The sequence below is a fragment of the Hylobates moloch genome, unplaced genomic scaffold (genome assembly GCF_009828535.3).
Source record: "Hylobates moloch isolate HMO894 unplaced genomic scaffold, HMol_V3 SCAFFOLD_9, whole genome shotgun sequence".
Taxonomy (NCBI): domain Eukaryota; kingdom Metazoa; phylum Chordata; class Mammalia; order Primates; family Hylobatidae; genus Hylobates; species Hylobates moloch.
In genome coordinates this window covers 22,837,626-22,851,070 of record NW_026652284.1, presented here as the reverse complement: position 1 = coordinate 22,851,070, position 13,445 = coordinate 22,837,626, and the positions used below count along the sequence as shown (strand labels likewise).

The 13,445-nt window shown below is 46.9% G+C and overlaps 1 protein-coding gene across 1 annotated transcript in view; it reads right to left on the bottom strand.

Annotated features, from left to right (window-relative positions):
• Positions 1-452: 452 nt before the first annotated feature.
• Positions 453-13,445, bottom strand: part of NCMAP (non-compact myelin associated protein) — a 52,476-nt gene continuing 39,483 nt past the window's right edge. Inside the window, exons 2-4 of the mRNA XM_032761007.2 lie at positions 12,631-12,719; positions 4,308-4,392; positions 453-776 (exon numbers count right to left, since the gene is read on the bottom strand). Of these exons, the coding sequence (XP_032616898.1) occupies positions 635-776; positions 4,308-4,392; positions 12,631-12,712 (309 nt within the window). The 5' untranslated portion in view covers positions 12,713-12,719 and the 3' untranslated portion in view covers positions 453-634. The remainder of the gene's footprint in view (positions 777-4,307; positions 4,393-12,630; positions 12,720-13,445) is intronic.

The window sequence follows — 13,445 nt, the reverse complement described above, 5'->3', positions numbered from 1 at the left end:
TCCGTCACTGACTCTTTACTAAGGAAGCAGAAATCTTTTGAGGATAATCTAGTTCTTCTTGCAACCTTTCTTCAAGAGGGGAAAATGTGCTGAGCAATCGTCATGAGCCAGCAGGTGGAGATGTAGTAATGGAACAAGTTATACGTTAACAAGGTTTTCTGGTTAGTTAGTCCAAGTTAGTTCCCCTGTGCCTGGTTATGGGATTGAATGCTTTGCTCTGTGAAGCTGTGGATACGGCGCTTCATCTGATACGAACCCCGTGACAGATCCTACTGTGATACTCTCAGCAGTGCTCCGTGACACCTGGCTCCTGGGCTATCTGTCTATCTATCTAACTACAGTGTGGGGGAAAACCAAGCCCACATTGGTGGATTCCCGACATAGCTCTACCTCATCAGACGACAAAAGAATGTTCTGCAGCTTTTTGGTGGGGTGGCAGCAGGGATGCGGACATAGTTGGGGTAGGGCAGGGCAGACAAGGTTGAGGATTGCTGGAAGCATCAGAGATTGCGCAAAGATGTCTCTGTCGACCTGACCGGAAGAAGCTCACTGTGAAGCTGCCAAGAGTGTGCCTCTGGGTCTCGACTCTGGAGAGGCTCTTCGGACGGTGGTGGAGATTGCGCCAGGGTAGAGGTCATCGCGTCTCCACGTGGACGTCAGCAGGACTGAAGGTCACAGTTGCAGGGTGTTGGCTGCCGTTGCTGTTTGGGCCCACAGCAGAAGGGGTGGTTGGCTTGGGGCCCTTGGGCTCCAGTTCCCGCCTCGTCCTCATTTTCCTGTAGGGAGGTAACGTGCACGTGGTTGGGTCTTTCCCCTGGTATGCCGCGGGGAATGGGCTCTGTGACTACAGTTCTGGCCAACAGATTAATGTAGATTAACATAGACATTAAATCACATTGCTTACTTGCCACCATAGAGTTTTACAACTGGAAGGGACCTTAGGCATCAGCTAGCCTGCCCTTCAATTTTTTCACTTAGATCAGATATTTAATTTTATTTGTTTCTATTAAGGAATGAGTAAAATGTCAGAGGTGGCTATATAAAAGATAAAAATAAAGATACTACATTTTTTATGTTCAAAGTTGTAGCATGTATTACATTTTCCAGCCTCATTATGCTTGCTAAGTTTATTGCTAGAAATATTTAAGAACTTTTTACATAATTGAAAAGAGAATGTACTGAAAACATTTATCTTGGCTTCATTTAATATGCCGTAAAATTCAATAATGAAAAACGATTATTCTTTTTTTTTCTTTTTTTGAGACAGAGTCTCGCTCTGTCGCCCAGGCTGGAGTGCAGTGGAGTGATCTTGCCTCACTGCAACCTCTGCCTCCTGGGTTCAAGCGATTCTCCTGCCTCAGCCTCCCGAATAGCTGGGATCACAGGCGCCTGCCACCATGCCCAGCTAATTTTTGTACTTTGTAGTAGAGATGGGGTTTCAACATGTTGGTCAGGCTGGTCTCGAACTCCTGACCTCAGGTGATCCACCCACTTCGGCCTCCCAAAGTGCTGTGATTACAGGCATGAGCCACCACGCCCAGCCAAATTTTTGTATTTTTAGTGTAGATGGGGTTTCACCATGTTGGCCAGGCTGGTCTTGAACTCCTGGCAAGTGATCCTCCCCCCTTGGCCTCCCAAAGTGCTGGGATTGCAGGTGTGTGCCAGTACGCCTGGCCAACAATTATGAATTCTCATGTCTTCATGATATTTCATCTTGCTGACATATTTTTTATATGTATATTATATATATATATATATATATTTTTTTTTTTTTTTTTTTTTGAGACAGAGTCTTACCCTGGTTTCCCAGGCTGAAGTGCAGTGGCACAATCTCAGCTCACTACAGCCTCAATATCCCAGGCTCAGGTGATTCTCCCACCTCAGCCTCCCAAATAGCTGGAACTACAGATGCGCACCACCATGCCTGGCTAACTTTTGTATTTTTAGTAGAGATAGGGTTTCACTATGTTGCCCAGGCTGGTCTCGAACTCCTGGATTCAAGCAATCCACCTGCCTTGGCCTCCTGGGGTGCTGGGATTATAGGCGTGAGCCACTGTACCCAGCCTTATAATTATTTGTTAAAAATGTCAAATCTTCAGGGAAGTTGCACAAATAGTACAGTTAATACTCTAATACTCTTGTTACAATTTGACTGTGGCCCCCAAAAAGCCTGCATTGGAAACTTAATCCCTACTTCAACATTATTGAAAGGTGGGGCCTAATGGGAGGAGTTTAGGTCATAAGGACTCCACCCTCGTGAATCCATTAATGCCAATTATAAAAGGACTTCTTAGGCTGTGAATTTGATCTCTTGCTCTCTCTGACTCTCTCTTTGCCCTTCTATCGAGGGATAACAGAGCAAGAAGGCCCTTGCCAGATACTGGCCCCTCAATATCTTAAACATCCCTGCCTCCAGAACCGCAGGAAATAAATCTCTTTTCTGTATAATTTACCCAGTCTCAGATATTCTGTGATAGCGGCACAGCATAGCCTAAGACAGCCCTTCACTGAACAATTGACTCATTACTAACAGTTTACCACATCTGCTTTTTTCTCTCTATTACTTTCTCTTTCTCTATTGTCACACAGTTTTTTAAAACCATGAACCATTTGTGAGTTGCAGGCATCATGCCACCGCACTCCTAAATACTCCTAAGAACAAAGACATTCTCCAATGTATTTATAATGCAATTATCGAGCTTTGAGACTCTTCATTTTAAACATGACAACATACAGGCAGGAGGAGGTTAAATAACTTGCTTGATTTTGACAAATCAAAGACTACTGAACCCAGGTTTCTCACTTCCCAGCTCAGGCACCAGTGCAAACAGGGTGGGTTGAGTGGATTCTCCATTCAGATTACGACCTAAAAAAGAGGTTCAGAGCTCCAGCAACGATGGAGAGACATAAAGGGTGGACATTGGGGTTTGATGCCACTCCTGGTTTGGGATAGACTCAAATTGTAATACCCCAAATTTTTTTTTAAATCACCTTTTAATGTTATTATTATTACATGTAATTGTGGGAGTATTTTCTTTGAAACCAGATGAACTAGGTTTGAATCCCAATTGTGCTAATTAGGGTTGAACAACCTTGGGCATATGATTTAATCTTTTTGTATCTGTTTCTACACCTATAAAATTGAGGATAATAGTAGTACCCACCTTGTGAGGTTGTTAGATGAGGATTAAATGCATTAACACATGTAAGGAGCTTAGAACCATGCCTGGCATGTGGTATGAGATCAATATATGTTAGCCACCTTCATTTTATTTATTTATTTTATTTTATTTATTTATTTTTTGAGACGGAGTCTCACATTGCCATCCGGGCTGGAGTGCAGTGGTGCGATCTCAGCTCACTGCAACCTCCGCCTCCTGGGTTCAAGCGATTCTCCTGCCTCAGCCTCCCAAGTAGCTGGGATTACAGGCACCCGCCACCATGCCCAGCTAATTTTTTGTATTTTTAGTAGAGATGGGGTTTCACTATGTTGACCAGGCTGGTCTCAAACTCCTGACCTCATGATCTGCCCGCCTCAGCCTCCCAAAGTGCTGGGATTATAGGCGTGAGCCACCGCGCCCGGTCCATATGCAAATATATTTTTATAGACGGTCTTGCTATGTTGCCCAGGCTGGACTCAAACTCCTGGACTCAAGCCATCCTCCTGCCTCAGTCTTCTGAGTAGCTAGGATTACAGAGCACACTACTGCACCCGGCCATGATACTTTTTTAAAGAAATGGCTTCTAGGTCTTCTATGATATGTTTTATTTATAGTTTTTTAATTTTGATTTCTTCCCTGAAAAGAATTACCTTCCATCAAGGTTGTGACTGAAGGTAATTACACATAAGGTGATAATATATAAAATTTATTTGTTGTATGATCAAATTATATTCTTTTATTTCCCCTTATACGTCTCCAGAAAGCAGAGTCAGCGTACATGCTTCGTATTTGTCATCTCAAATACTTATGTGGCCAGCTCATACAACCTAGAAGAGGGATCTCCGAGAGAAGAGGTCTGAACATTCCTCTGTTATCTGTAAATTACGAACAAATGTTTCCCACAGTGCTCAAGACCATTATTGTTGTCATTATTATTACATTAAAAAATATTTCTCCAAGTACAAAAATAGTCACTTTGAAATTCCTTCAACAGAACAGACGGCAAAAAGGACCCCCAAGGGTTCGCGCATTTACTAAAGGCTGAGGGATACTGCCAGGCACACCACGGGCACCCACATATCACCCCCCATTTATTGTGACGTCGCTGAGGGGACCAGGCAGTTCCAAAGCCCAAGGCATCCGTACCTGTTGTACATCTTCAGCAGGATCAGAACCACGGTGAAGATGATGATGACAAACACCACAACGGCAGCAACAATGGCTCCAGAACCTACAGAAAGGAGAGAAGCAGAGACCGTGAATGTGCAAACTGAACGCAGACCGGGAGGGCGCCCTGCTGTGGCACCCGACATCCTCACTGGGTCAAGGGAAGCAGAAGAGAGGGCAACATCCTGGGACACTCCCAGTTGACCCCAGGACAGTCACATCTGGAGTGGCTGTGCACCCCTTCCCCGAGCTGCGCTTGAAGGACCCCGTCCTTAGAACATCGTCTGCCAAAACTCTGCCTTAGGCAAAGTCCTGGTTCTTATCAGCTCCAGCACAGCCTCAAACTTCTGGGAAACAAACAAGCAACATACCTTCCCCTCCTTTTGATAATGCAAAAGTAGAATGTGATTTTTGTAGAAAATAATTTGAAAATATAAATATGTGCAGAAAAGAGGGGGTCGTTGAAGAACTCACTGGCCCAACAACTGCTGATTGTCTGCATATATACATTCACCAATGTGATCATGTTGATGCATGGTAAATATCTATCGGCCAGGTGCAGTGGCTCACGCCTGCAATTCCAGTACTTTGAGAGGATGGGGTGGGAGGATCACTTGAGCCCAGGAGTTCGAGACTAGCCTGGGCAACATAGCAAGATCCTATTTCTAGAAATAAAAAATAAAAAATTAGCCAGGTGTGGTGGCATGCACCTGTAGTGCCAGCTACTTGGGAGGCTGAGGAGGGAGGATCTCTTGAGCCTGGGAGGTTGAGGCTGCAGTGAGCCAAGAATTTTTGTGCCACTGCATTCCAGCCTGGGTTACAGAGCAAGACTCTATCTCAAAAAATAAAAATAAATACATAAATATCTGACTAGGTGCAGTGGCTCACATCTGTAATCTCAGTACTTTGTGAGGCTAGGGGGTTGAGGATCACTTGAGCCCAGGAATTCCAGACCAGCCTGGGCAAGATGGCAAGACTCCATCTCTGTATAAAAATTTTTTAAAAAATACCCGTTATAGTTTTTAAATAATTTAATACTTATATGTTTGAATATCTGTCTTACAGGAAATATTCCTAAATATGGAAAAATACGTACTTGGTAAAAATGGAACCATGGCCAGGTGTGGTGGCTCACACGTGTAATCCCAGCACTTTGGGAGGCCAAGGCGGGCAGATCACGAGGTCAGGAGTTTGAGACCAGCCTGACCAACATGGTGAAACCCTGTCTCTACTAAAAATACAAAAATTAGCCCGGCGTGGTGGCACGTGCCTGTAATCCCAGCTACTCAGGAGGCTGAGGCAGGAGAATTGCTTGAACCCGGGAGGCAGAGGTTTCAATGAGCCAAGATCGTGCCACTGCACTCCAGCCTGGGCGACAGAGCGAGACTCCTTCTCAAAAATAAACAAAAAAAAGGGAACCATATTTCACATACTGTTTTATAACAATATCATAATCATCTTTCTGTTTAATTATATATTTTTCTTCATGACTTTCCATGGCTGCATAGTACTCCATTGTTTGGGTGTACCACAATCTGTTCACCAATTCTCTATTGAGAATACTTATGTTGTTTCCAGTTTTTCACTAATAAAAACAAGGCTGCGATGATGTCCTTGTAGCTTAATGTCTTAGACTCTAATTTCAATATTAGTTCTCAGTTCCAATGTCACACTCCAATGTTAGTTTCTTGTTTTTTTTTTGAGAGGGAGTTTCACTCTTATTGCCCAGGCTGGAGTGCAGTGGCGCGATCTCAGCTCACTACATCCTCTGCCTCCCGCATTCAATTGATTCTCCTGCATCAGCCTCCTGAGTAGCTGGGATTACAGGCGCCTGCCATTACACCTGGCTAATTTTAGCATTTTTAGTAGAGATGGGGTTTCACCATGTTGGCCAGGCTGGTCTTAAACTCCCGAACTCAAGTGATCTGCCCACCTCGGCCTCCCAAAGTGCTGGGATTATAGGCGTGAGCCACCGCACCCAGCCTCCAATTTTAGTTTCAAGATCAGCATCCTTGTTGGAATTGATACTGAAAATATCAAGAACCGCTGGATGTGGTGGCTCATGCCTGTAATCTCAGCACTCTAGAAGGCCGAGGCAGGCGGATCACCTGAGGTCAGGAGTTCGAGACCAGCCTGGCTAACATGGTGAAACCCCGTCTCTACTAAAAATACAAAAATTAGCCAGACCTGGTGGCAGGCGCCTATAATTCCAGCTACTCGGGAGGCTTAGGCAGGAGAATTGCTTGAACCTGGGAGGCAGAGGTTGCAGTGAGCCAAGATTGCACCATTGCACTCCAGCCTGGGCAACAGAGCAAAACTCCATATCAAAAAAAAAAAAAGAAAATAGCAAGAACCATAAGCATGTTTATACTTTAAAGCAATCTATTTGATTCTGAAGAATTTATCTTAAGGGAATAATCCTAAATACAGAAAAAGTTGTGTGAACGAAGACGTTTATTATGACAATATTCACATTCTAAATATGAGAATGGTTCAATAAGGTATGGCAACCTACAGAATGAAATATTATACCACCATTTATTTATTTATTAGAAATGGGCTCTTGCTCTGTCACCCAGGCTACAGTACAATGGCACAATCATAGCTCACTATAGCCTTGAACTCCCAAGCCCAAGTGATCTTCCCTTTTCAGCCACCTGAGTAGCTGGGACCATGGGTACATATCCCATGCAAGCTAATTTTTAAAACAGTTTTTGTAAAGACAGGGTCCTGCTACGTTGCCTAGGTTGGTCTCGAACTCCTGGCCTCAAGCAATCTTTCTGCCTCAGATTCCCAAAGTGTTGGGATTACAGGTGTAAGCCACCACTCCTGGCTATACAATAATTTAAATGAGGATTATGAAGACTGTGGTAACCTGGGATCACTTATGATGATGTTAAGTATAGAAAATAGACTCAGCTCGCTGCTGCCCGCGCCGCGGACTGCCTGGGACTACTGGCGCGCGCCACCGCTGCCTGCTTTTTCTCCTCTGGCTGCAGGCACGCGTTCGCCATCTTGGCGACGCTGGTCGCCAGCTCCTGACGCACAGTGCTCTGCCCGCCTCGGCCTCCGGAGGTGCTGGGACTGCAGACGGAGCTCGGTGTTGCCCGGGCTGGAGTGCGGTAGCGTGGTCTGGCCTCGCGGCAGCCTCCGCCTCCCAGCCTTGGCCTACCAGGGTGCTGGGATTGCAGCCCCTGCCCGGCCGCCGCCCCGTCTGGGAGGTGGGGAGCGTCTCTGCCCGGCCACCCATCGTCTGGGAGGTGAGGAGCGCCTCTGCCCGGCCACCCATTGTCTGGGAAGTGAGGAGCGCCTCTGCCCGGCCGCCCCGTCTGGGAAGTGAGGAGCGCCTCTGCCCGGCCACCCACCGTCTGGGAGGTGAGGAGCGCCTCTGCCCGGCCACCCATCGTCTGGGAAGTGAGGAGCGCCTCTGCCCGGCCACCCATCGTCTGGGAAGTGAGGAGCGCCTCTGCCCGGCCACCTATCGTCTGGGAGGTGAGGAGCGCCTCTGCCCGGCCGCCCCGTCCGGGAGGAAGTGAGGTGCGCCTCTGCCCGGCCGCCCCGTCCGGGAGGAAGTGAGGAGCGCCTCTGCCCGGGCGCCCCGTCCGGGAGGAAGCCCGTCCGGGAGGAAGTGAGGAGCGCCTCTGCCCGGCCGCCCCGTCCGGGAAGAAGTGAGGAGCGCCTCTGCCTGGCCCCCCATCTGGGAAGTGAGGAGACGTCTGGGAAGTGAGTAGCGCCTCGGCCTGGCCGCCCCATCTGGGAAGTGAGGAGTGCCTCTGCCCGGCCACCCATCGTCTGGGAAGTGAGGAGCGCCTCTGCCCGGCCACCCATCGTCTGGGAAGTGAGGAGCGCCTCTGCCCGGCCACCTATCGTCTGGGAAGAAGTGAGGAGCGTCTCTGCCTGGCCGCCCCGTCTGGGAAGTGAGGAGCGCCTCTGCCCGGCCGCCCCGTGTCTGGGAAGAAGTGAGGAGCGCCTCTGCCCGGCCGCTCCATCTGGGAGGTCTACTACGGAGGCCAGAAGCAATGTGGGGGCTGGACGTGGTGGCTCACGCCTGTGGTCCCGGCACTCTGGGGGACGAGGGGGGGGTTGATCACTTCGGGCTAGGAGTTCGAGACCAGTCTGGCCAACTTGGCGAAACATGAAAAATACAACAGACGGCCGGGCGCGGTGGCTCACGCTTGTAATCCCAGCACTTTGGGAGGCCGAGGTGGGCGGATCACGAGGTCAGGAGATCGAGACCACTGTGAAACCCCATCTCTACTAAAAATACAAAAAAAATTAGCCGGGCGTGGTGGCGGGCGCCTGTAGTCCCAGCTACTCGAAGAGGCTGAGGCAGGAGAATGGCGTGAACCCGGGAGGCGGAGCTTGCAGTGAGCCAAGATTGCGCCACTGCACTCCAGCCTGGGCGACAGAGCAAGACTCCGTCTCAAAAAAAAAAAAAAAAAAAAAAAAAGAAAAAGAAAAATACAACAGACAAACTAACCAACCAACTCAGTGACAACTAAACAGGTCTACCCTGGAGTCATACTCTAATTTTTTCTATTTTCCTCCCTTTCTGATCCTTTATCCCACTTTCTTTTTCTTCCTCTTCCTTCTCCCTCTTCTTTGTCAAATAGAGGATTGAGTTATTATCACTGATCCATATAAAGTCCCTCTCTCATTTATTTTAACTCCCACCCCCCATTTCTATTCCCCGACTTCCCATGTGCAACCTTCCTAATATGTTTGATACGCATCTTTTTGTTTGTATGTATTTTTAGAAAATGTTTATTGTTTTTTGTGTGCAAAAAAAATTAATAAAAAAAAAGAGAGAGTTGTTATGAGGACAAAAAAAAAAAAAAAAGTATAGAAAATAGGCCAGGTACAGTGGCTCACGCCTGTAATTACAGCACTTTGGGAGGCTGAGGAAGGCAGATCACCTGAGGTCAGGAGTTCAAGACCAGCCTGGCCAACATGGTGAAACCCCGTCTCTACTAAAAATACAAAAATTAGCTGGGCATGGTGGTACATGCCTGTAATCCCAGCTACTTGGGAGGCTGAGGCACGAGAATCGCTTGAGCCTGGGAAGCGGAGGTTGCAGTGAGGCAGTGAGCCGAGATGGCACCACTGTACTCCAGCCTGGGCGACAGAGTGAGACTCTGTCTCAAAAAAGAAAAAAAAAAAAAAGAAAGAAAAGAAAAGAAAATAGAAGAGATTACATATATCCACCCAATATGTATTTATATAGCATATGTTACAACCATTAAAATATGTGCATACAAGCATACTGTAGAGCAAAAGAAGCCAGATACGAAGGAGTGCATATGGTATATCTACAGGCCATTTATATAAAGTTCAAAACCAAGCAGAACTAATCGATGGTGGTAAAAGTCAGAACAGCGGGTCCCCTTGGGTGGGTGGAGGATGGTGATTAGAAGGGGAACCACAACCTCTAGGATACTGGTGGTGGCTCTGTTTTTTGATTTGGGGGCTGGTTGCACAGGTATGTTCACCTTGTGGCAATTCACCCAGCTGAGCACTTACGATTTATGCACATTTTGAATGTAAGTAATGCCTTATAAAAAGTTTACTTAAAAAGCAAACAACCATGTGCTAATATTCATAGGAAGAAATACTGGAAGGGGAGAAACAGAGAGGGCGTGAAATCCATCATGGAGCAACTTAGCTTTTTTTCCTTCTTGGGGAGACTTTAGTTCCGGGTGTTTCAACCTCAGCTGGCTAATTCTTTGTCAGGGAGGCTGTCTTGTGCATTGCAAGATGTTTAATCTTATCTCTTGCCTCTATCTACTAGATGCCAGTTACAATCCCCCCAAGCTCCCCCACCCCCACCAAGCTGTGACTACCAAGATATCTCCAGGCAATGCCAAATGGCCCCTGGTGGTAGGGTTGCCAGATAAAACCAGAATTTTCAACAAACAATGGATACCATTTTAGTATAAGTACATCTCAAATATTGTATGACACATACTAAATAAGTATTCATTGTTTATCTTAAATTCAAATTTAACTGGGCATTCTACATTTTTATTTGCTAAATCTGGTAACCCTATCTAGGAGGGCAAAAGCGCCTAGCTGAGAACCAATCTTCCTTCCTTCCTTCCTTCCTTCCTTCCTTCCTTCCTTCCTTCCTTCCTTCTCTCTCTTTCTTTCTTTCCTTTCTTTCTTTCTCTCTTTCTCTCTTCCTTCCTTCCTTTCTTTTTTCTTCTCTTTCTTCTGTTTTTAAAGGAGAACCTCCCCCTCCCCTCCCCCTCCCCCTCCCTCCCCCTCCCCTCCCTCCCCTCCCCCTCCCCTCCCCCTCCCTTCTCCTCCCCCTTCTCCTCCCCCTTCTCCTTTCCTTCTCTTTCTTTTTTTTTTTGACAGAGTCTCTGACAGCCAGGCTGGAGTACAGTGGTGTGATCTCAGCTCACTGCAACCTCCACTTCCCAGGTTCAGGCGATTCTCACTCCTGAGCCTCCCAAGTATCTAGGACTACAGGTGTGCACCACCACACCCAGTTAATTTTTGTATTTTTAGTAGTAGAGATGGGGTTTTACCATGCTGGCCAGTCTCAAACTCCCAACCTCAGGTGATCCGCCCACTTTGGCTTCCCAAAGTGCTGGGATTACAGGCGTGAGCCACTGCGCCCGGCCATGAACCACTACTTTCAGTTCAATAAAAACAGAATTGTTCTTGTCTTCCTGATAGTGATTCTCTCTACCCTGCATTTCCCTCAGAACTGTTTGGAGACACACCTCCTCTGGCCTCTGTAGGCCTGCCCACCCAGCAAGGAGCAGGAAAGCCCATGGGACCCCGTCCTGGGAGCAAGCCCTTCTGACTCTTCATGGAAGAGACACATCCTGCCCTTAATCCAGCCACCTGCCAGAACCACAGCCTGAAGCTGTTTATCCCTGTGTGTAGGGAAGTCTGTCCCATGCCCAGGGGTATATGTGTAGCCAGCTGAAATGTCTGACACATACCCAAGCGTCTCCTTATACAATCAATTGATTTTCTGAAGAGTCATTCTGAAATTTTTCCTTCCAGGGGCCACTTGTTCACGGCAAATGCCTCCCCAGAACTCACTCTTCCTGCCTACATTCATTTACTCTTTCATCAGTTGATGGGATGTTTTTTTGCCTTGCAAAATAGTATAAAAATAGCTACTTCGGATGTTTGTTTGTTTGTTTGTTTGTTTGGAGACAAGTTCTGACTCTGTTATCCAGGCTGGAATGCAGTGGCACAATCTCAGCTCACCGCAGCCTCGACCTCCCAGGCTCAAGCGATCCTCCTGCCTCAGCACCACCACCACGCCTGGCTAATTTTGGTATTTGTTGTAGACATGGGGTCTCCCCATGTTGCGCAGGCTCGTCTCAAAATCCCAAGCTCAAGCAATCTGCCTGCCTTGGCCTCCCAAATTGCTGGGATTACAGGCATGAGACACCATGCCCAGCAATAGCTACTTTTTAAGGTGACCCATTTAGAGTCATTTTACAAGAGATTCAAATTTCAGTGCCTTCTAGGTCCCAAGAATTTTTAGCGAAAACAATAGCAATCGTAGTAGTAATAATATTTTTTTGTTTGTTTTGGAGACTCGCTCTGTTGCCCAGGCTGGAGTGCAGTGGCAAGATCTCAGCTCACTGCAACCTCTGCTTCCCAGGTTCAAGTGATTCTCCTGCCTCAGCCTCCTGAGTAACAGGTGCACACCACCATGCCCAGCTAATCTTTGTATTTTTAGTAGAGATGGGGTTTCACTATGTTGGCCAAGCTGGTCTCAAACTCCTGACCTCAAGTGATCCACATGCCTCAGCCTCCCAAAGTGCTAGGATTACAGGTGTGAGCCACCACACCAGCCAGCAGTAATAACAATAATCATCATCGTTATGTACTTAGTGTGTACCAGAGGCTGTGCTAAACTGTCAACCTGGATTATCTCCTTTAGTCATCACAACTGCCTTATGTGGTTGCTTCTTTAATATCCCCATTGTATAGATGAGGAAACGGAGGTACAGAGCAGTAAAGTCATGTGCTCCATCTCAAAAAAAAGAAAGACACAGTCCAGTCCCCAGTTGCCCTCCCCAGGAAGACTCCCACTGAGACAGAAATAGCGATTCTGTTCCCTGCCCTTCCACAGCAGTGCCCTGCAAAGAAACACCACTGAGGCATGTGACCATTGCTTTGTCTGCCATTAATCCTGCAGTTGGCAGGTGGCAGAACTCGGCCTGAGACCCAGGCACTCCACCTCCAGAGCCCACACTCTCAACCTCTGCACTATGACCACGACACTGGTCTTGCCATCCCTCGCCCAGCCTCCAAACCAAGTTGACCTTACTCTTATACAGAAAGTCTTCTCCCCTGGTGGTCATGTTCAGTGAGAAGAAGGTGGTATCCCCCAGAGGGGTGGCTGTGGTCATCTCGATCCTGATGAGAAAGAAGAAGAAATTTTGTTTAAAATTAGATAAATCCTTATTATTGCTACTTGATGCCTCTTTTGGTCTTTATCTGGATGACTGTAGAATATTCAAGCATGCAGTTTCTCTTGGCAGCAAGTAAATACAAAACCCATTATTAGATACCGTGGCGGGGGAGGATTTAATACTAATACCTGACATCTGTAAGGAACTTTGTTTTTCTAAACTGTTTAAATTTATTCAACAATATTTACTCAACTCCTTCAAATATCTGGATCAATCTCTCGAAACTATGTGAGGTGAGTTACTGTTGCCATTTTACTGGTGAAATCAAAGTCCCCAAAGCTACCTGGAGTCCCAAGTTGACCTAACAGAATTTAACCCAAGATGTCAACCTCCTACTCTAGTGGGCTTTTCTCCATGCTGCAGTGACACTTGAACTGGCATTCCTACTTTCAAAGCCTTTACCATCTGAGGAGGCAAAAATAAATAAATAAATAAACAGATGAAAAGTTAACTATGATTTAAAAATTTTTTTTTTGAAATAAGGTCTTGCTCTGTCACCCAGGCTGGAGTGCAGTGGTGCAATCACGGCTCTCTGCAGCCTCGACCTCCTTGGGCTCAGGTGATCTTCCGACCTCAGCTTCCTGAGTAGCTGGGACTACAGGCATGTGCCACCAAGCCTGGCTAATTTTGAACTATGATTATGAAGCAGTCAGTGACATGAGCCATTGGG